The sequence below is a fragment of the Aotus nancymaae genome, unplaced genomic scaffold (genome assembly GCF_030222135.1).
Source record: "Aotus nancymaae isolate 86718 unplaced genomic scaffold, 86718_ANA_hifiasm-v0.15.2.pri h1tg000040l, whole genome shotgun sequence".
NCBI classification, from domain to species: domain Eukaryota; kingdom Metazoa; phylum Chordata; class Mammalia; order Primates; family Aotidae; genus Aotus; species Aotus nancymaae.
The window spans coordinates 109,386,634-109,408,950 of NW_026988454.1; the positions used below are offsets into that span (position 1 = coordinate 109,386,634).

The 22,317-nt window shown below is 43.7% G+C and overlaps 1 protein-coding gene across 1 annotated transcript; it reads left to right on the plus strand.

Moving 5' to 3' along the window:
• Nucleotides 1-1,602: 1,602 nt before the first annotated feature.
• Nucleotides 1,603-21,516, plus strand: GCM1 (glial cells missing transcription factor 1). Its single transcript, XM_012441524.3, has 5 exons — nucleotides 1,603-1,734; nucleotides 15,162-15,414; nucleotides 17,428-17,540; nucleotides 18,585-18,713; nucleotides 20,640-21,516. Exons 1-5 carry the CDS (start codon nucleotides 1,660-1,662, stop codon nucleotides 21,378-21,380), a joined length of 1,311 nt encoding a protein of 436 aa, XP_012296947.1. The 5' UTR covers nucleotides 1,603-1,659; the 3' UTR covers nucleotides 21,381-21,516.
• Nucleotides 21,517-22,317: the final 801 nt, after the last annotated feature.

Here is a 22,317-nt window from a genome sequence, read left to right on the forward strand (position 1 = left end):
TTAACATTAAATAACTAAAGAACAGGCTAGGCACAGTGGCTCATACCTGTCATCCCAGCACTTTGGGAGGCAGAGATGGGTGGATCACCTGAGGATAGGAGTTCAAGACCAGCCTGGCTGACGTGGTGAAACCCCATATCTACTAAAAATACAAAAATTAGCTGGGCGTGGTGGTGTGAGCTTGTAATCCCAGCTACTCGGGAGTGTGAGGCAAGAGAATCGCTGGAACCCGGGAGGTAGAGGCTGCAGTGAGCCGAGATTGTGTCACTACACTCCAGCTTGGGTGACAAGAGTGAGACTCCGTCTCAAAACAAAGCAAACCAAAAACTAAAGAACAGAGAACAGAGCTCGGGTCTTGCCAAAGCTTAGACTATTAATAAACCTTGTGGTTTGAGTTCACTTTTAAATAGCTCTACATAACATCATTATGTCTCTTGTTATAAGAGTACCAGTAAATGGAAATGTTACACATGTGAACATGTTTCACTTCATATCCTACTAACAAGCACCTCTCATCTGCAAAATTATTCATTTTTTTCCTCAGGGTAGAAGATTTCAAATTTTGTTTCTCTTTTTCTTTGTAAATCTCCTTTAACCAATTATAGTTAGAAATTAGAGCAATATTTCTCAAGAAAAAAGAAATGCCATTTGAACAAACTTTTATTTCCTCATTCATTTATTTTATTTTTTTTTTTTTTGAGACAGGGTCTCACTGTCACCCAGGATGGCATGCAGTGACACAATCTTGGCTCACTGCAGCCTCGACCTCCTGGGCTTAGTATGCCCAGCTAGCAGTGTTGTGTACTTCTTGTACAGGGTTTCTCTTGAACTCCTAGACTTAAGTAATCCGTCTTGGCCTCCCAAAGTGTTGGGATTACAGGCTGCTAGCACCTCATGGGTAGAGACCGGGGATGCTACCAAGAAGTCTACAACATGCAAAATAGCTCCCCACAACAAAGAATTATTTGGTCTGAAATGTCAATAGTTCCAAGGTTAAGAAACCCTGTTTCAGAGGAATCAGATATAAGCATATTAGTTGATAATATTTGATGATATATAGTGCATACAGGATTTATTGCAGAGACCAAAACTAATCCTTACCGTGATTTGATTTTAAAATATATATTTTTCTAGATAAATCCAATGTGATGTTCCCCTCTTGCAACTTCAGCCATACATTAGCTAATTTATGAAGGAATTTCTGTAGAAACAACTCCAAGCCCTTTTCCTCCTGCCTTAGCAGGAAAAGGTCCTAGCCATTGGTTACAGATGACAACTGTCTCTGCTAAGGCCTTTTCAACCTAGATCTTGCAATGAGAAGGCAAGCCCAAACCCAAGGGTGAAAGCAATGATCACATGCTTCTAACTCCTGACAGTCAAGTTTTAAGTAAAATCACTCATGGCTCCTACGTTTTGTTTTTTATTAGTATGTTGGTACTTGCAAAAATGTCAGTGAAACAGGTTTTTCTGGCAGAGGAGCACTGATTTTTTTTTCCCTCTCTTTAATGGTCAATACTAATATAACTTACTTTTTAGCCTTAGAAAACAATCTCCTGGTCTAAGGTGCTTGAGTGGGCCGATCCAGCCATTATCAAGAACCTTTGATTCTCAAGCACTTCTGAGTCAAATAGGTGACACCTCGGCTGGCCTGACCTTATCATGGAACCTGATGACTTTGATTCTGAAGACAAAGAAATATTAACCTGGGATATTAATGATGTGAAACTTCCACAGGTATGTACTTGCTAAAAAAATCTGCCTTCGGCTGGACGTGGTGGCTTATGCCTGTAATCCCAGCACTATGGGAGACCAAGGCAGGCGGATCACGAGGTCAGGAGTTCAGGACCATCCTGACCAACAGGGTGAAACCCCATCTCTATTAAAAATACAAAAATTAGCTGGGCGTAGTGGCGCATGCCTGTAATCCCAGCTACTCGGGAGGCTGAGGCATGAGAATCGCTTGAACCCAGGAGGCGGAGGTTGCAGTGAGCTGAGATCGCGCCACTGCACTCCAGCCTGGGCAACAAGAGCGAAACTCCATCTCAAAAGAAAAAGAAAATCTGTTTTCAACATTGGGCTAGGAAGTCTTGACTATTAATGTACAGAGACCTGGAAGGAAATTGGTGAGGGTTCCAGCTGGGTAAATTCCTCTCCCCCAGAGCTTCAGCTAGACAGTTGCCTGAGGGATTTTAAGAGGAGACAGCAAGACCTATGATTTGAGTGGGTCTTTACTTACCAGACTCCCACACTTTTAGACTCATGCAAAGACATTGCTACTTCCCCTCTCTTTCAAAGTTGGCTTGACTCAGGTTGTACTCATTCTGGCTACATGGTATGATTAAAATCCATGATGATTTATTTGGCCATAAATTGACTTCGTTATGCACAAGTCCTCATACAACCTTATTTGCTGTAGTGACGGTTTTAACTCAGATTCATGTCTAACTGGAATGTGCTAAAATCCAAATGATATTGTACTCTTGTGGAATACAGCATGCTCTTCTTCCTTTTTTCCTCTTCTTTCTCGCCTTCCTTTCATTCGCCTCCCTCCCTTCCTCCCTTCCTTCTCTCTTTCTCTTTCTTTCTCCTTTTCTTTTTTCTTCCTTTCTTTTCTTTCTTCTCTCTTTTTTTTTTTTTTTTTGGAGACAGGGTCTGGATCTGTCGCCTGGGTTGGAGTGCAGTAGCGCAATCTCAACTCACTACAGCCTCAGCCTCCCAAGTTCAAGTGATTCTCCCACTTCAACCACCCAAGTAGCTAGGACCATAGGCACATGCCAACACAGCTGGCTAATTTTTGTATTTTTTTAGAGATGAAGTTTTGCATGTTGCCCAGGCTGGTCTTGAACTCCTGGCTCAAGCGATCCCCCTGCCTACCTGGGACCACAGACATGCCCAGCTAATTTTTTTTTTTTTTTGTAGAGACAGGGGTTCCCTATGTTGCCCAGGCTGGTCTTGAACTCCTGGGCTCAAGCAATCCACTGACTTCTGCCTCCCAAAGTGCTGGGATTATAGGCATAAACAGCCTGGCCATTTCTATGTTGTAAATACCATACATGCACTGAAATACTGTGACTTGATTTCACATTTTCTTTGGAAATTGGCTTTTTTTTTTTAAGATGGGGTTTTGCCTGGTCTCTTGGGCTAGAGTGCAGTGTCACCATCATAGTTCACTGCAGCTTGAATCTCCTGGGCTCAAGTGATCCTCCTGCCTCAGCCTCCTGAAAAGGCTGAGACCACAGGCACATGCCACCATACTTGGCTAATGGAAAAACAAATTTTTTTTTGAGTGGAGAGTCTCACAATGTAGCCCAGGTTGGTCTCAAACTACTGGCCTCAAACAACCCTCTGTCTCAGCTTCTCAAGTAGCTGGAATTATAGGCACATATTAGTTGTTTAACACTCATTAGTTGTTTAACACATGTATCATTGCTTACCTCCTTGTTTTCCTTTCTTAACATTTAAGATGTTTTCCCTGGAAGTTGTTTGAAAAGGTGCCGAGAAGGCTAGGACTGGACATCATCAGTATCAAGTCATGAAAAAAATCAATTCGGTCTACCCGATTCTGAGTAATAAGGAATCTGAGTTATCAGAAGCAGGGAAGAGGGAACAGAGATTTCCTTATCTTTGTAACTGTTCCAGAATTTCTCTCTAATGAACACTTCCTTTTGTTTCTCTTTATGCTTTTCCTTAAATTCCAACCCCATCCCCTCCACCCCTCCCACTGCCCCCTACCACTCCTATATATCCTTTCCTGACAGGTCTTGGGACAGAGCTGGAGAACAAAAAGTGTGCCCCACTTTCCATCCATTTATGAATGGTTCTATAAACCACAGCTGAATCATGCAAATATCTATTTTAGGGATTTGTGTTTGTTGTTGCTCCTAATTAGTATTAGAATTATTGTCACTGTTGTGGGGAAACCTTAAAGTAAACTTTAATTACTCTTGGTTCCAGGACCTATATTTTCACCTATTTCTAACTTAGTGATTGCAGCACCCAAGCTGAAGTTGGACAGACACAAAATCAAGAGTTAAAGTAAACAGATACATAGAAGACTTTACAATGTCACGTTCTAGAGCAAGAGTTTTAGTGAGCTTGAGAACCCCGTGAAATGGTGGTGACACTGTGTCTTAACAGGTAGTTTTTTTCTGGGACAGAATTCTTCATCAGATCCATAAACAAGAGATGAAGAAGCTCTTTCCTATAGGGAAATTTGAGCCTCACAAAAGTTCACGTTCCAACATGAATTTCCAAAAGTATTTGCAGCTACCTAGGAAATTAAACTAAGAAATTTATAGCAAAAATACACATTTGGTTTTAGAAATGTATTTACAGTTCATTAAAAAGTTCTAAGATTGCTCATGGAAGTAGCTAAGTGCCTTACAATTTGTTAAATATACTGGGGAAATTATCAAAAATGCAAATATTCCTTAATATTTTCTGGGTAGAGAGAATACCATCCTCCTCTGGGTTTGTGCTGGCTTTGTCATTGGATCAAGAAACAATTGAGCTCTTGGAAAGATTTTCAAACATTAGATTTTGTATTGTGTGAGCATGTCTGGAGGCAGAGGAGTGTACTATGAAAAGCACAGGACTTGAAGACGAATGCCCTAGATTTGAATTCTAGTTCCAACTCCTTTTTTTGGTAGAGCCTTGAGTTGTTTACCTTTTCTGAAACTTCCTTTCCTCCCTGAAAATGAGGGGGTTGTGCCAAATGGTCTGGTATGTACCTATTAGTTCTAATAGTCTAGAATTCTAGAAATGTTAACCTGTGCCTAGCACAGTGCCTGACGTGTATGAAACAACAAATGTTGAATATGGAATTCATTAATGAATGGCTCCATTGTTTAGAATCTGTGTGAGTCTGGAGAAATTGATTTTCTTAAGTCTTAGTTACCTCCTGTAGAATGAAAATAGTAATTCTCCACATATCCTGCCTCAATCTCTAAGATGTTTAGAGTAGTGTTCCCTAAATATATTCTGTAGAGTACAAGTTACATGGAGTTTTGTTGTTGTTGTTGTTGTTGTTTTGAGGCAAAGTCTCACTCTGTTGCCCAGGCTGGAATGCAGTAGCACGATGTTGGCTCACCACAACCTCCACTCTTGGGTTCAGGTGATTTTCCTGCCTCAGCCTCCCAAGTAGCTGACACTACAGACACACACCACCCTGCCCAGCTAATTTTTGTATTTTTAGTAGAGACGGGGTTTCACTATGTTGGCCAAGCTGGTCTCGAACTCCTGACCTCGTGATCCACCCACCTTGGCCTCCCAAAGTGCTGGGATTACAGGCGTGAGCCACTGTGCCCAGCAGTTACATGGAATTTTAATAGGTACTATGAAGAAAGCAAAAGAACAATACGAGGTTCAACAAGGTTAAACAGATTTCTTGACTGCAGGCTTGGAGTCTTTTTCATCCTCCTGTGCACTGGTGATTCTCCCAAGGAGGCTGTTGTTAGGCAGTGTTACCCCAACCTATTTTTGACCATGAAACTTTTTTCCTGAAGCTCTTCAGGTGGTTGATGTTCCCCAGACTACCTTTTTGGCATTTAAAAAATGTGATTCAGAGGATCAAATGCAATGGCTTGTTATGATTATAAATTTCTCTAATTTCACTCTCTGTCCCATCTATCCAGATCACTTATAGTTTATATTTCATAATTTTTTATTCTTGCTGGAATTATTACTTATGCAACATGTAGGAAAATTCCTTTTCCGTTTATCTTTTCAAGTGCTTCAAGTTTCAAGTTTCTTTCTCTCATTCTTTCTTTTCTTTTCTTTCTTTTCTTTTTTTGGAGACAGGGTCTCACTCTCATTACCCAAGCTGTAGTGCAGTGGCGCAATCCTAGCTTACCACAGCCTTGAATTCCTGGGCTCAGGTGATTCTCCCACCCCAGCCTCCAGAACAGTGGAGACTACAAGCATGCACCACCACACCCATCTAATTTTTTGTATTTTTAGTAGAGATGGGGTTTCGCCATGTTGCCCAGGCTAGTCTCGAACTCCTGAACTCAAGAGTTCTGCCCATCTCAGCCTCCCAAAGTACTAGGATTACAAGTGTAAACCACTGTACCTGGCCTTCAGGTTTCAAAATGATTACCCAAATTCTAATTGCATCTCTGGTCTGAGAAACTCCATGTGTCTTTAAATAGTTCAGATACATCAAGATTTATGGGTTAACTTTGACAATAGTGAGCAGTGATGTCCTCACTAAGATATCAGACATTTTTGAGAAACTGAATTGTGGGAGACACTGTCGTAGGCTCAGGGATACTGGGGCCATTAAGCTCCGTTAACTTCCATGGAAGTGCTCATGATCTTCTGGGCTAGTGGAACAAGATCACTGCCCAAATAGAGAATCAATGCCATTTAGAAAAATGCTAGAAGAGTTTGAAAGAGGGAGTGTGTAATTCAATATGACTCTGGCATGGGGAGCAAAGCCAGAAGAGTTTGTGTAAGGTTAGAGGAAAAAAAATTAGAACAATCATCTGTGATTTATGTCATTAACTATAGCAATGATCTGAATTTAGGAAACAGGCTGGTCTGGACAGCAGGAAAGAAACATAATGCAATGAGTTGCATTACTCTCTGCTTGATATTATCCAAGGCATTTTCATATAACCATCCTGGCAAGGGCTTTGACTATTAAGGTTACTGTAGGGAACCAGGGTCTGAAGACTCAGATGTTCCCACTTTAGAGAGTTGTGCACAAGTGTTCAGCATAAAGATTTTGGGGGCTACTGGTGGTTTGGAAGCAGACCATCCTAAGAGGACTCGGTTGTTTTATAGGTAGTGGAAAGCCATTAGTCTTGTTGGGCTGGAAAATGTCAAGATCAAATCCTAGGGCTTAGAAAGGCCTCAATTCTTCTAACTCCACTTGCCCTCAGTAAACCTTTCCTCTCTTGTATTTGTTTCCTGTATGTTGCTTATGTTGCATATGTCTTTTTTAAAATGTATATACTTTATGATATCCACCTTTTATTTTTATTTATTTTTATTTTTTGAGATAGAGTTTTGCTCTTGTTGCCCAGGCTGTAGTGCAGTGGCACGATCTCAGCTCACTGCAACCTCTACCTCCCAGGTTCAAGCGATTCTTCTGCCTCAGCCTCCCAAGAAGCTGGGATTACATGCGCCACCTCACTCAGCTAAATTTGTATTTTTAGTAGAGATGAGGTTTCTCCATGTTGTTCAGGTTGGTCTTGAACTCCCAATCTCGGTGATCCACCTGCCTCAGCCTCCCAAAGTGCTGGGATATGAGCCACTGCGCCTGGCACATTTGTCTTTACAAATCCTCATTTCCCCTGTTTCTGGCCATTCCTCTATTTTTTTTATTCCACTTCTCTTCAATATAACCTGTGGGAAGCCAGCCCAGAACTGCGGGCATTCAACTTAACCATTTTTTTTTTTAAGACACGAGTCTCTCTGTTGCCTGGGCTGGAGTGTGCACTGGTGTGATCTTGGCTTATTGCAACCTCTCTGCCTCCTGGGTTCAAGCGATTCTCATGCCTCAGCCTACCATGTAGCTTGGGCTACAGGTGCACAGCACCACGCCTGGCTGATTTATGTATATATATATTTTTAGTAGAGATGAGGTTTTACCATGTTGGCTAGACTGGTCTCAAGCTCCTGGCCTTAAGTGATCTGCCTGCCTCAGCCTCCCGAAGTGCTGGGATTACAGGCATGAGCCACTGTGCTTGGCCAACTTAAACCATTATATATAATTTTTTTTTTTTTTTAATTATAAAGATGGGGTTTCACCATGATGGCCAGGCTGGTCTTGAACTCCTGACCTCAGGTAATCCACCCACCTCGGCCTCCCAAAGTGCTAGGATTACAGGTGTGAGCCACCGCACCCGGCCAACTTAAACCATCATTGATAAAAGTGTCTTTATTTCAAGCCAATGTAAGGGAAGCACCAATTGAGCTTTCCCTTCCTATTTCCCTTAAATTACATTTTTACTTACAAAGTTTAAATCTAATTGCTTTAAGGTTTGCTTGATCCAAGCAGCAAATGTCTGGTGTGGATTTAGTCTTGATTTTAAATGTGGATTACATGGTCCTGGAGAGTGTCACACTCTCATTAATACTGATTGTAATCCTTGAGAGAACGTTGAATCTCTAAGAATTACTTTCTTAGTTTAAAACAGTACCTATTTCACTAGAGAGAGGAGAGCACCCACTCTGTTTCAAATACTAGCCAGTTTCTCTGAATTCAGTCTGTTCCAATAGCACCACAGCGGACAAACACCCTGGATCATTTTGTTCCTACACACTGAGCAGTTTGCAGATTAAACCCATGGCCAAAGCCACACCAAGTTATTAACTCACACAATTACAAGGTGTAAGTACATTTTTTTTTTAATAGAGAAAACATTCTCTAGTATAGAATAGCAGGGTCAACTGCGAAGGGACCACAGCTCTGATTAGTTCATTTCTGGACTATGATTTTAGCCAGTCAAATTTCCTTTGTCTCTGCAAAAGATAAGCCCAAAATTGTGAGTAAACGTGAATATTTGAGCTCTCTCTGTGAATTCATGTGGCCACATGAAGTCATAACGAGCCAGTTGTAGTCCTCAGTTGTGTCTTGGTGCTAGGGAGCTAACAGGTAAACCAGATTTCTTGTCAATTGTTCTCTCCCTGCATGAGCAGGTCACATTGTCGTTGTTCTGATGGGGATTTCTGTGACTTTGTCCCCTTTGCCCCACGTTCTCCTTGACCTCAAGATCATTTGATCTTCCCTGAGACAGCTCTACCTATATGGGCTCCCATGATCACTGGGGCCTCTGCTATTTGGGCCAGAATTCTGCCACTCTGTGCTTCTGGTGTGATGCAGTTAGGAGCATTATTGTATCTGTGGTAGCAGGGACTCTTCTGGTACCCTGCAGCAGGCCCCTTGCTTAGCTGGGTGGAGTAGGAATGGAAGGGAAAAGAGAAGACAGGTAGATGAGAGACAGAGGTTGAAAGCTGGGGTAACTTGGCCTAGCTTAGTGTTTTCAGAGTCAATAAGGAACATTGTCCTGAGTCTTGATCGCTTAACTAAGAAATACCAGGATCAGTCTAATGAGTAATCAGTAATTCTTTTTTTTTTTTTTTTTTGAGATGAGGGTCTTACTATTTTGCCTAGGTTGATCTTGAACTCCTGAGCTCAGGCAACCTTCTGCCTTATCCTCCTGGGTAGCTGGGCTTGCAGACATTCCCCACCATGCCTGCCCTAAGGAGTAATTCTTGAATAAACACAAAAGCATTTTGTTGAGTTGCAATTCTTTCCACAGTAGCACTTGGAGTTTTATTTCCAATTGGCCCAGAAGAGGTAAGTTTCTGAAAAGTTGTGTATAAATCAAAACATTGGTTGAATTTTTGTTCCTGTTTTCTATGATATCTGACTTTTTTTTACCTCTATATAATTTGCTTTAAAGTATGTTTGTTTGCTATTCCTGTTCTATTTGCAAACATTTATTTATAAGCAATGAATAAGCTATTTATATAATTAATGAAAACCTGGAAGATAATTACTTTATATGAGGACAGACTATATTCTGAATGAAAATCAATTTCAGAATATGATCATATGATAATGTAGATATTTTTGATACTTTATTTCAGAATTTGCATTCTAATTTATTAGTTTTATATAACAATACATACTTCTTCAGGTATCCTCTTAAAACTTCAAGTAGTTGAATAAATTAGAATGAGGTGTGGATGAAGGGTGTTCTAAGACTGCATAGAGTTACAAAGATTTTGATTTAGAGGATTAACTCCGTTAGTAAAAAACTATCCCCAAAAGTCATAGAAATATCAGTTAACCGCCCCCCCCCCATGATGTTACCCAGGAGATTATAAAATATAAATTAGTTAGGTCTACATGTTGGAAACCTTAGAAATATTCCCTTTCAATTATAAACTTCTTAACTAAGAGGAAAAACAAAGAGTTACTCATGAAAAGTTAGAAATTAAAACAAACAAAGGATCTAAAAAGAAGAAAATATTTCGTGGGGATTCGCTAAACATGATGAAGAAATGATTATTCTTTCTTATTAAATTTTACCTCTCTGAGGCCTTGGTTTAACAGGTTTCAGAGATCACAATCATCCGACACTTGGATTCCTTTGCATTATTGAGATCTGGGTTTTCTCTTAATTTCAATGTAAAAAGACATCAAAGACCTCACTAACCATCCAGGTCAAAGATTAGGCAAGAATAAATGACCCAGAGACTAGCTTGATGTGAGTATATTTACTCCTAGTGATGTTCTCAGTCCATACATTGTCCAAATTATTGCTGCTTTTTTTTTTTTTTTTTTTTTAGACAGAGCCTTGCTTTGTTACCAGGTGCCAGGCTGGAGTGCAGTGGCGTGATCTCGGCTCACTGCAACCTCCACTTCCCGGGTTCAAGCAATTCTCCTGCCTCAGCCTCCCAAGTAGCTGGGACTACAGGCATGTGCCACCACACCCAGCTAATTTTTGTATTTTTTTAGTAGAACAGGGTTTCACCATGTTGGCCAGGATGGTCTCGATCTCTTGACCTCGTGATCCGCCCGCCTCGGCCTCCCAAAATGCTGGGATTACAGGCGTGAGCAACCACACCCGGCCTACTGCTTTTCTTTTTTTTTAAACAAAGCACTCTGTCACCCAGGCTGGAGTGCAGCGATTCAATCTTGGCTCACTGCAACCTCTGCCTCCCGGGTTCAAGCAATTCTCCTGTCTCATGCTCCCAAGTAACTAGGATTACAGGCATGTGCCACTGTGCCTGGCTAATTTTTGTATTTTTGGTAGAGACAGAGTTTCATCATGTTGGCCAGTCTGGTCTTGAACTCCTGGCTTCAAGTGATCCACCCACCTTGACCTCTCAAAGTGCTGGGACTACAGGTGTGAGCCACCACACCCAGCATTACTGCATTATTAATATAACTGGAGAACTAAGGTACCAGTGGAGGGACTCTCAGGAAAAAAGCTTAAAGGATGGTAGAGATCATTTCTTCCTCTATAGGCAAGGAGCCTTTGCTTGAATCAGAACATCTGAGATGTTCTCACAGATATATTCCACCCCTTCTGGTTCATGGGGTCTATGGCTCTGACCAGCCTAAAGAGGCCATTCACCTTTAAAGCATGAAAATCTCGGCTCTCCTCTAAGTCCACCTTGACCTCATCTCTGCTAGCCTGACAACTGTGCTTTTTATTGGAATCATTCAAGTGCACCAGTAGTTTTTTACAGTCCATTATTAGAGGAAAGTACACTCAAAAAAAATTTTTTTTTAGTAGAGAGACGTGGATTCTACTGTGTTGCCCAGGCTGGTCTTGAACTCCTGGCCTCAAGTGATCCTTCAGCCTTGGCCTCCCAAGATGCTGGGATTATAGGGGTGAGCCACTATTCCTGGCCAAAAGCATACATTTTAATGTTTTAACCTACATTATTATTTCAAAAGATAAAATATTATGCTTTCTATGGTATTTCTGTGACAGAAAAAAAAGGGGGCGTTGTTTGCAGTTTTGGGTCACAAGAAGGAAGGGAGGGAGGGAGCTTCTCTCACCCCAGGCATTGAGTCTTAGCAGGCCTAGAATTACCTGGGAACTGGGGAGCAGAGGGGACGATCTGGATAAAGCAAATGGTCCAACCAGCATCCTGGCCTGGCCATCCAGAAAACTCTGCTGTAGCTGCCTAATGGACCACAAGGAACTTCTCCAGATGCCACCCTCCTATTATTTATACCCTTTCCCCTTCCCAAACCACAGTAGTTATAGCACAGCACACAAAGGGCCAGCCACTGTCGTGCCCTGAGAAGGAAGGTTGTAGAACAATAGGTGTACCAATTAAGTTTTTGTTTTATAGAGACTTGGACTCTTTTCTTTTTTTTTTTTTTTTGAGATGGAGTCTCACTCTGTTGCCCAGGCTGGAGTACAGTGGCGATCTTGGCTCACTGCAACTTCCGCCTCCTTGGTTCAAGCAATTCTCCTGCTTCGGCCTCCCAAATAGCTGGAATTACAGGCACCCTGCCCCAGCTAATTTTTTTGTATTTTTAGCAGAGACAGGGTTTCATCTTGTTCGCCAGCCTGGTCTCGAACACCTGACCTCAGGTGATCCTTCCGCCTTGGCCTCCCTAGGTGCTGGGATTACAGGCATGAGCCACTGCGCCGGCCGGGACTTGGACTCTTATCTTGCATTCAGCTTGGCCAGGTTAAAAGCATGAAGAGACCTCTTCTCTCTTCTGAAAGCCAGTGACTCTTACAACCTCATTGACTGACTGAGGGTGGTTCCAGATCTGGTAGAATAACAGTTAACACTGAGGTGGAACCCGCTGTGTGCAGGGCACTGTTTCAAGTGCATTGTTTGTGTTAATTCAGTAAGTCCTCAAAACCTCCCTGTGGGGTACTCCTGTTACCCCATTTTACAGAGCAGGAAACAGAGGCACTGAGAAGAAAAGAACTTCCTTAAGACTCATACCCAGGCAGACAGTGTACCTCCAGAGTCCAAGCTTGCAGCCAGGAGTCTCAGACTCTTTGTGAAGAGCCAGATAGTAAATATTGTAGTCTCTGTGGGCCATATAGTCTCTGCTGCGGTGGTGTAAAAACACCCATAGACAACACTGAAGTGAATGAACATAGATGTGTTCCAATAAAACTTTATTTACAAAAAACAGGCAATGGGCAGGATTTGGCCCATGGGCCCTAGTTTGCACACTGCAGCTCTTAACCACTACATAGTACTACGCTGCAGGTACATAAAACTCAGTCATTTACATAAAACTCAGTCATTTACATAAAACTCTCTCATTTGTATTTCCTCAGACCACCTCAGGCCCCATGACATTCCATTCAACAAGTATCATTATATGGGATCTATAGTTTACAACACATCTGCTCTTCACAGCACTTTTGTGAGGCGGGTTTAATCAATGTCCCGGTTTTAGAGAAGAGCTAAACAAGGCTTTAAAGGCAAAGTTACTTGCCCAGAGTCTCAAGTTACAAAGTTCTTTGGCACATTCTACACTTGAAGTCTAACTCAATAAAAGCCCATCTAGCCTGACACTGATATTTACTTTTTTTTTTTTTCTAAAATTTGTCCTTTTTTAACATATATTCTGGGCTGTGCTTTCTGGTTGGGAAAGCAAAGAAGAAGCACCCTAGTTGCTTCTTCTGGACCTTCTAGAATCTTCTATTTTGACCTTCTAGGACTTTCTAGATGAAAAATATTCTTACACCAGGCCAAGTCTCTGAAAGCCGTAGGGGATGGGTACAGCCTAAGTTTGACTGCTGACACTGCTTGCTGATTCTCATTCTAAGAACCAGGCAGGATGGGTCAAATGCAGCATCTGTGCACCAATGTAGGGCCTTGGAATATGAGCCACGACATCACACTAACAATTATTTAGAGCTTACAGCATGCTAGGTGCTGTGCTAAGTATTTAATATATATAATCGTATTTAATCTTTAGAAGAACTCTTCAGGTAGGCAGGTCTCATTATTCCTATATTACAGATGAACAAACAGAGGCGCAGAGAGCAAAATAATGTGTGCTATAAGGACTGAGTGTCCTGTGTCCCTGACTTTTTTTTTTGAGATGGAGTTTTGCTCTTGTGGCCCAGGCTGAAGTGCAATGACGCGATCTTGGCTCACTACAACCTCCGCCTCCCAGGTTCAAGCGATTCTTTTACCTTAGCCTCCCAAGTAGCTGAGATTACAGGCATGCACCACCACGCCTGGCTACTTTTTTGTATTTTTAGTAGAGACAGGGTTTCTCCATGTTGGTCAGACTGGTCTCGAACTCCTGACCTCAGGTGATCTGCCCGCCTTGGCCTCCCAAAGTGCTGGAAGTACAGGCATGAGCCACAGCACCCACCCGACCTTCCTTTAATTATTGTTTTATTTTGATCAAAAACACAACTTAAAATTTCCCATCTTAACCATGTTTAAGTGTATAGTTCAGTCATGGTAACTGTGTGCACACTGTTGTGCAAAAGAGCTCTAGAACATTTTCATCTTGCAAATGGAAACTATGTTCATTGAATGACAACTCCCCTTGTCTCTGATGTTTTAAAGGAGAATTTAGTCAGATGTTCATACACAGGGCATAGTGCCAATCCTGGGCAATAACAGAGACACTTCCAGTCAGAACAAGCTCTTTCTCACTCCCTTGCTACCTCTCAGGCATGTGAATGCAGGAGCAAAGAAAAAGGAAGACAATCTCTGGGGGAGGACTTGGCTCTTAGGTCTCTCTGAACCAGGGCTTTTTATCCTTCCCACTGCTTTTCTCTGGTGACATTGCATAAACCTGTATGACTCCCAGAAGGTAACCACAGCATGGTATGAGGTAATATCTCACTATCCTGCCACAGTGTTTTCCACAGTTTATTTCGAGTTTTTAGAGAAGGGGTCTTGCTATGCTGCCCAGGCTGGTCTTGAACTCCTGGCCTCGAGCCATCCGCCCACCTCAGCCTCTTGAGTTGCTAGGACTACAGGCACACCCCACCACACAGGGCCCTGTTTTCCAGTTATTGTGCAAGAGCATAGCATTACTTAACCTTCAAAAAGTCCTACTGAGAAATGGTCATTACTTGTGTCACTGAGGGCTAGAGAAACGTCAGTCAAATGGAACTCACAGGGGCTACCGCTCGTGGCCCAGAGGCCTGATGCCTGATGGACACAGCACTCAGTTGCTGCTGTTGTGCTCGGCTCACTGATCCCACTGTCAGAATTAAATGTAGGGAGGCTTTTGCCAAAGATCTCTTGCCCAGCTCCTGAGTGCCAAAACATCCTTCCTGTTTACTGACTCCACAGTAGGTCATAGCTGTGTTTTCTTTTTCTTTCTTTCTTTTTTTTTAAGATGGAGTCTCACTCTGTCACCCAGGCTAGAGTGCAGTGGTGCGATTTCAGCTCACTGCAACCTCTGCCTCCTGGGTTCAAGCAATTGTCTGCCTCAGTCTCCCGAGTAGCTGGGATTACAGGTCCAGCTACTCGGAGGCACCACGTCCAGCTATTTTTTGTATTTTTAGTGGAGATGGGGTTTCACCGTCTTGGCCAGGCTGGTCTCGAACTCCTGACCTCGTGATCCACCCGTCTCGGCCTCCCAGAGTGCTGGGATTACAGGCATGAGCCACCGCACCCAGTCAGATAACAGCTGTGTTTTCCAGCTTAAACTACAGTCGTATTTGTTGTGTTTCCATCAGAACGTGAAAAAGACCGACTGGTTCCAGGAGTGGCCAGATTCCTATGCCAAACACATCTACAGCTCGGAGGACAAGAATGCGCAGCGGCACCTGAGCAGCTGGGCCATGCGCAACACCAACAACCACAACTCCCGCATCCTCAAGAAGTCCTGCCTTGGTGTGGTGGTGTGTGGCCGCGACTGCCTTGCAGAGGAGGGGCGCAAGATCTACCTGAGACCTGCCATCTGTGACAAGGCCCGGCAGAAGCAGCAGAGTGAGTAGAGCTTGGTAGCACCAGCAAAAAGCTGGCATCCATCAGATGCCCCTGCCAGATGGGTCACTGTATCGCAGCACCGCCCAAGGATGCAATGCTCACCCTGGAGTGTAGTGGAGGCCAAGGCTGTTCTGACATGGAGCAAATGGAGGGTAACCAACCAGACCTCTTGTGCCCCAGCAGGGACCTCACATATTTTCCATACCCAGAATGCCCGCCACCAAAAGGGTTAGGACACCAGATTCAAGGCTCCTGTTAAAGGGAAGATGGTAGGTGTGGTGACTCACACCTGTAATCTCAGCACTTTGGGATCCCAAGATGAGAGGATTGCTTGAGCCCCAGGTGTTCCAGACCAGCCAGGACAACATAAAGAGACCCCCATCCCTACAAAAAAATGTAAAAATTAGTTGGGTGTGGTTGCATGTGCCTGTGGTTGCAGCTACTCCAGAGGCTGAGTCAGGAGGATTGGTTGAACCTGGAAAGTCAAGGCTGCAGTGAGCCATAAGGGAGCCACTGCACTCCAGCCCAAGCAAGAGTGAGATCCTGACTCCAAAATAAATGAAAAACGGCTGGGTGTGGTGGCTCATGCCTATAATCCCAGCACTTTGAGAGGCCAAGGTGGGAGGATCACCTGAGGTCAGGAGTTTGAGACCAGCCTGGCCAACATGGTGAAACCCCATCTCTACTTTAAAACATACACACACACACACACACACACACACACACACACACACACACACACAAATTAGCCAGGTATGGTGATGGGCACCTGTAATCCCAGCTACTCAGGAGGCTGAGGCAAGAGAATCTCTTGAACCCGGAAGGTGGAGGTTGCAGTAAGCTGAGATTGCACCACTGCACTCCAGCCTGGGTGACAGAGCAAGACTGTCTCCAAATAAAAAAAAAGGAAAAATGTATCACTTAAGGTGTTAATGTTAATTCATCAACGACCGATGTAAAATTTAGAAGAAAGTAGTTTATTGGACTTGCCACTGGACCTCTTATGGGTCCCTGAGTGATCTCAATGTGTGCGTTAATGTGGAGTGGCAGCTGTGAGACTAAATGAGAGGTTAGACTCAATTCCATTCATTTAGGCTCACATCGTAATCACATGCTGAGATATTTGTTCATTTTTAAAAACAAATTCACTGGATTATGAAATAGATATATTCAGCATGCCCTGTACCTTGCCCACGTCAAACCTCAAGTTACTTTATGTTTTTCCTAGTAGTTTGTCTTCAAAACTTGCTCAGTCAGGACCTGGTATCAGTCATTTATACCTCTGTGAAAATTTAGTAGCTGCATTCACTCTCCCATGTGGCTTGGCTCCTTGACCCTTAGACCCTGGCCTCTTGACCCTTAGACCCTTAGTTCTAATTAAGAGGTGAAAGAATTTCTCACTCTCTCTCTTTTTTTTTTTTTTTTTTAGACAGAGTCTTGCTCTCACCCAGGCTGGAGGGCATTGGTGTGATCTCGGCTCACTGAAACCTCCACCTCCCAGGTTCAAGCGATTCTCCTGCCCCAGCCTCCCGAGTAGCTGGGACTACAGGCACCTGCCACCGTGCCCGCTAATTTTTGTATTTTCAGTAGAGATGGGGTTTCACTGTGTTGGCCAGGCTGGTCTCAAGCTTCCAGCCTCAAGTGGATCCACCTGCCTTAGCCTCCCAAAGTGCAGGAATTATGGGTGTGAGCCACCATGCCAGCCAGAATTTTTCAAATATCACTAAATAAGTAGGGAGAGGTTTTCTGCACAGAAGAGCTCTTCCCTGACCTGTGAAATACCCAACTTGGGAGGCAACCACTTCCCTTATCCATGTGTGAGACCCATTTTGGCCATTTTGAAGTCCAGGCTTCCTAGGGCCTGGGGTAATATCTAGTGGATGGAAGCCCATAAAACTCTGCCCAGATTTATCTTCTGCCATCCTAGAGTCAGGCCTAAAATCTTTAGGGCTGCACAGAAGTCAGCTGACATGTTTCAGCCAGGTGTGGTCATTTTCCTCTGCTCTTTTGTAGGGAAACGCTGTCCCAACTGTGACGGGCCTCTGAAGCTCATCCCATGCCGAGGTCACGGGGGCTTCCCAGTCACCAACTTCTGGAGACACGATGGACGCTTTATATTTTTCCAGGTTGGATTTTTGAGTTAGTTATGGGAGTTTCATTACTGAGGAGTTTCACTAGAGGATGCACAGATGAATGAGATCCTGCACGAAGCCTGAGGGCTCACACTCTGAGACAGCAAGTGTCTGTCCCCCGCACTTCTAATAGATGTTTGAGGTGCTGGGGAGCTCTAGAAGGGGAGCTGGCTGTCTCTGCCTCCACTCTTCAGGAGAAGTGGCAGCTAATCTAGTCACACTGAGGTTAGCACTGTGCTTCTAAGCATGCTGCTTGCCGCTGGTAGCCTTCAGCAAATCTGAGTTCGAATACCAGCTCTGACTTTTCACTCGCTCTGTAAACCTGACTGAGCAGGTGACTTTCCTCCTCCAAGTCCCAGGTTTCTGTAGAATGTGTAAGAAGTACTAATGGGGCAGGGGCATCAACGGTGGTGAAGAATGGACCCTGACTCAGACTGCCTGGGTTTGAATTAGTGGGATGCTGGTAAACCAGCTCTCCAGAAAATAAAATGTCCTGATTTGTAGCATTTGCCAACTTCTGTAATGGAAATATTCCCACCATGGCTGATTTCAAGCCAGCAGTCATTTTTAAAAATCAGCCTGCAAAATTCCTGAATGTTTAACTATTGACTCTCAGCTTGGACAGCTCCAGGTAGGGAAATCCTAGTTCCCTCACCTCTGGAGGAGGTTATCCAGCGGGCATAACAGTTTCCTGTTCTGTAAATTGGGAGTATAATGATAGTATGTACCTCAAGGGTTGTGCTGAAGATGAAATGAGATATAAGGCACACAGAGTGTTTATCAGTGTCCTGCCCATACTACAGGAAGCATTCAATAAGTGTTACTTATCACTGTGATTATGGCTTTGCTGGGTGGGTGAGAGGCCGGCAGGCAGGAACACGGTGGGCTTGGAAGCTTCTTCAGAGGTTCATCGAGTCCTGTTACAATAGGCAACTGCCATACCAGCCAGGAGGAGGACACACTAACAATGGATGCACCATGAAGCACAGGCTAGTCAGTGTTACCTCGTTTCCTTTTTACTTCCCTGTCTCCTTTCAGTCAAAGGGAGAGCATGATCATCCAAAACCCGAAACCAAGTTGGAAGCCGAGGCAAGAAGAGCCATGAAGAAAGTGCACACAACACCTTCCTCCGTCTCCTTGAGCCTGAAAGGGAGCACAGAGACCAGGGTAACCCTTCATCATGTATGTTCAACACATGTAGTAGCTTGCCACACCTGTGCTGGGGGCAGTAGATTTCCCGGGTACCTTGCTGACACGTGAAAGCCAGAAATCACGGATTATCAGGCACCTGCATTTCACTACTCGCCTCTACCCACCTCCTGAATTTCCAGACATCCTCAAACAGATTGTTTTCTTAGCACACTCTACCAAGATGAAATAAGCAAGCAGTTTCTGAAAATGATGGCTATCCCAGGGTGGCAATGGTGGAGTGGAGGCTACTCCCTACAGACGAACTGTGACACGAAGGCCACGGCTTTATGGGCAGCAGGTCATAGGTTTTTGCGTTTGTCTGCATTCCTATACTTTTTCTACTGTTCAAAGTTGCACATTTCTTTTTGGGAGAACAGAGATGGAGCTGGTCCATTCCTAGAGACTCTAAATGCACTTTATAAAGAAAAATTGTAATTGGGTCTGTTGCAGGGAAATGTGAGTCCCCCAAACCCAAATGGCTGTTCCCTTATCCTTTCTCCCAGCCATAGGACAAGTCAAGGGGCATCTCAGTCCCTCATCCACTCTACCTGGTCACAGCCCTTTTTCTCTAGCTCCTGAAACTATCTCCTTAATAGGCAGTAGTTTTACCTAAACAAGAGCATAACTTAATTCTCAACCAGATTCTTTTGTTAATGATTAACTAAAGAACAATATACTTCCTCCATTTAGAAAAAACTACCACTCGTATTCTAGAGGTCTGATTTATGGTTCAACAAAATCCCCATGAATTCAGAGAAAAATCTCTTGAGGAAAGGAAAAAGAAAACAGCAGCAGCAACTATGGTTTCTCACCCTCCAACCAGCACTGAGAAATAGAAAAGTCAAGGGAGGACATGATGAGTGAGAGACCCCTCAGATCTGTACTGAGTATAAAGTAAATCTTTGTAGTTATACTTTGATTTTTTGTAAATAGTTCCTTATAAGTCTCTCAAAAAGGCAATAAGGGAGCCAGGCACTGTGGCTTATGACTATAATTCCAGCACTTTGAGAGGCCAAGACAGGTGGGCCACTTGAGGTCAGGAGTTCAAGACCAGCCTGAACATGGCAAAACCCCATCTCTACTAAAAATATAAAAATTAGCCGGGCATGGTGGCACACGCCTGTAATCCCAGCTATTGGGAGGCTAAGACACGAGAATCGCTTGAACACAGGAGGCAGAGGTTGCAGTGAGCCGAGATCGTGCCGCGGCACACCAGCCTGACTGGGCAACAAAGCGAGAAAAAAAGACAATTAGGATATCAGAAAAAAAGGCAATTAGGATATCAGATTTGTGTTTTGTGTTTGAGTGTGAAACATCTTAAACACACTCATGTCTCTACAGAGGGCAGAGAAATTCAGCTCTTAACTGGTTAGTAAGCTTTAACATGGAAACAGAGGCAGCCTTTGCTTTTTTCTTTTTTGTTTTTTGAGATGGAGTTTCACTGTATTGCCCAGGCTGGAGTGCAATGGTGCGATCTTGGCTCACCGCAACCTCGGCCTCCCGGGTTCAAGTAATTCTCCTGCCTCAGCCTCCCAAACAGTTGGGATTACAGGCATGCACCACCACACCCAGCTAATTTTGTATTTTTAGTAGAGACAGGGTTTCTCCATGTTGGTCAGGCTGGTCTTGAACTCCCGACCTCAGGTGATTCACCCACCTTGACCTCCCAAAGTGCTGGGATTTGTCAGACATGAGCCACCGTGCCTGGCTGCCTTTGCTTTTTTCAAGCATTTCATGGTTGTGGTCAAGCTGCTGCATATGTTTGTATGTCAAGTATTAATATGTAAGGAATGAGGAAAGTCTGATGGAGCTCTTATTTGTGCAGAGTAACTCATGGATGCCTATGGTAATGGTTTTGATTTGCTTAACTTATTAACAGGAGCATTTCGCTTTCCTTTCCAGTCTCTTCCAGGTGAAACACAAAGTCAGGGGAGTTTACCTTTGACTTGGTCTTTCCAGGAAGGTGTCCAATTGCCTGGTAGTTACAGTGGACATTTGATAGCTAACACTCCTCAACAGAACTCACTAAACGATTGCTTTTCCTTCTCCAAGAGTTATGGTCTGGGAGGAATCACAGATCTGACTGACCAGACTTCCCCTGTGGACCCCACGAAGCTCTATGAAAAGCGCAAATTGTCCAGTAGCAGAACCTACAGTAGTGGAGACCTGCTTCCTCCTTCCGCCTCCGGAGTCTACTCTGATCATGGCGATCTACAAACGTGGAGTAAAAACGCTGCTTTGGGGAGAAATCCTCTTAATGACAACTGTTATTCCAATTATCCTTTTTCTCTGACCAGCTGGTCTTGCAACTTCTCTTCTTCCCAAAACTCTTCAGAATCCTTTTACCAGCAGATTCCACTGGAGCCATCTGCAGCCAAAACTGGCTGTCCCCCATTATGGCCAAATCCAGGGGGTAATCTTTATGAAGAGAAGGTACACGTGGATTTTAACAGCTATGTCCAGTCCCCTGCATACCATTCACCTCAGGAAGACCCCTTTCTCTTCACCTACACCTCTCATCCTCACCAGCAATATTCACTGCCAAGCAAGAGCAGCAAATGGGATTTTGAGGAAGAAATGACATACTTGGGTTTGGATCACTGCAACAATGAGATGCTTCTGAACCTGTGTCCTTTAAGATGACTCAACTCTTCCACTAGGTGCGCCCTCGACCCTCAAAAATGGGGAAGGGCTGAAAGAATTTCCTTAGGAAATAATTTTTAAAACATAACCACAGATAAATGAGAATCATGATAAGCAGTAGACAAGGCTTTTTTTTTTTTTTGGAGGTAGAGTCTCACTCTGTCACCCAGACTGGAATGCAGTGGCACAATCTCAGCTCGCTGCAACCTCTGACTCCTGGGTTCGAGCAATTCTTCAGCCTCAGCCTCCCGAGTAGCTGGGATTACAGGCACCTGCCACTGTGCCCAGCTAATTTTTCTATTTTTAGTAGAGACGTGGTTTCACCATGTGGGCCAGGCTGGTCTCAAACTCCTGACCTCAAGGGATCCGCCTGCCTCAGCCACCCAAAGTGCTGGAATTACAGGCATGAGCCACCGCACCCAGCTGACAAGAATTTTTTCTTAACATGAGTAATCCTTTGGCTCCTTCTCCTTCACTGTAGTATTTCCACCCTTGGTAAGGAATGGAAACCTGTCCCGTCTAGGATGTGAAATGCCCTCTGCTTTTTCCCCCACATTGTTTGGGGCTCCCAGTAGCACTTCATCTGCATTGCATGCTGGGTTTTCATTGTCACCGTTGCAAATCGAGTGGAGCCGACATGTGAAACGCCCACCTACCTAGGATCTGTTCTATGCCTTCTTGAGAACTGAGAATGAAGAAACAGAAATGGATGGTGGAAGAACTGCCTAAGGTGTGAAAAGCTGAAGATTCCACCACTGAAGTACTGAATATTTTGTCTAGTTTGAGATTAGTGTATAAAATACATGTTTTCTAGATGATTTCTAAGACTTGTGAAGACAAGGAACCCGACGTCACCCCATTTTTCATAAAGACAAAGAACAGCAATGTTAAATTGCCATATGAAGAGAAATACTAGTGATGTGCGTGGTCTCCTCGC

Bases quoted from the DNA above. Each gene is read 5' to 3' on its own strand.
- GCM1 (XM_012441524.3), top strand. From the start codon at position 1,660: ATGGAACCTGATGACTTTGATTCTGAAGACAAAGAAATATTAACCTGG. The intron at 1,735-15,161 runs GTATGTACTTGC...TGTTTCCATCAG, and splicing joins ATGATGTGAAACTTCCACAG to AACGTGAAAAAGACCGACTG. The intron at 15,415-17,427 runs GTGAGTAGAGCT...GCTCTTTTGTAG, and splicing joins GGCCCGGCAGAAGCAGCAGA to GGAAACGCTGTCCCAACTGT.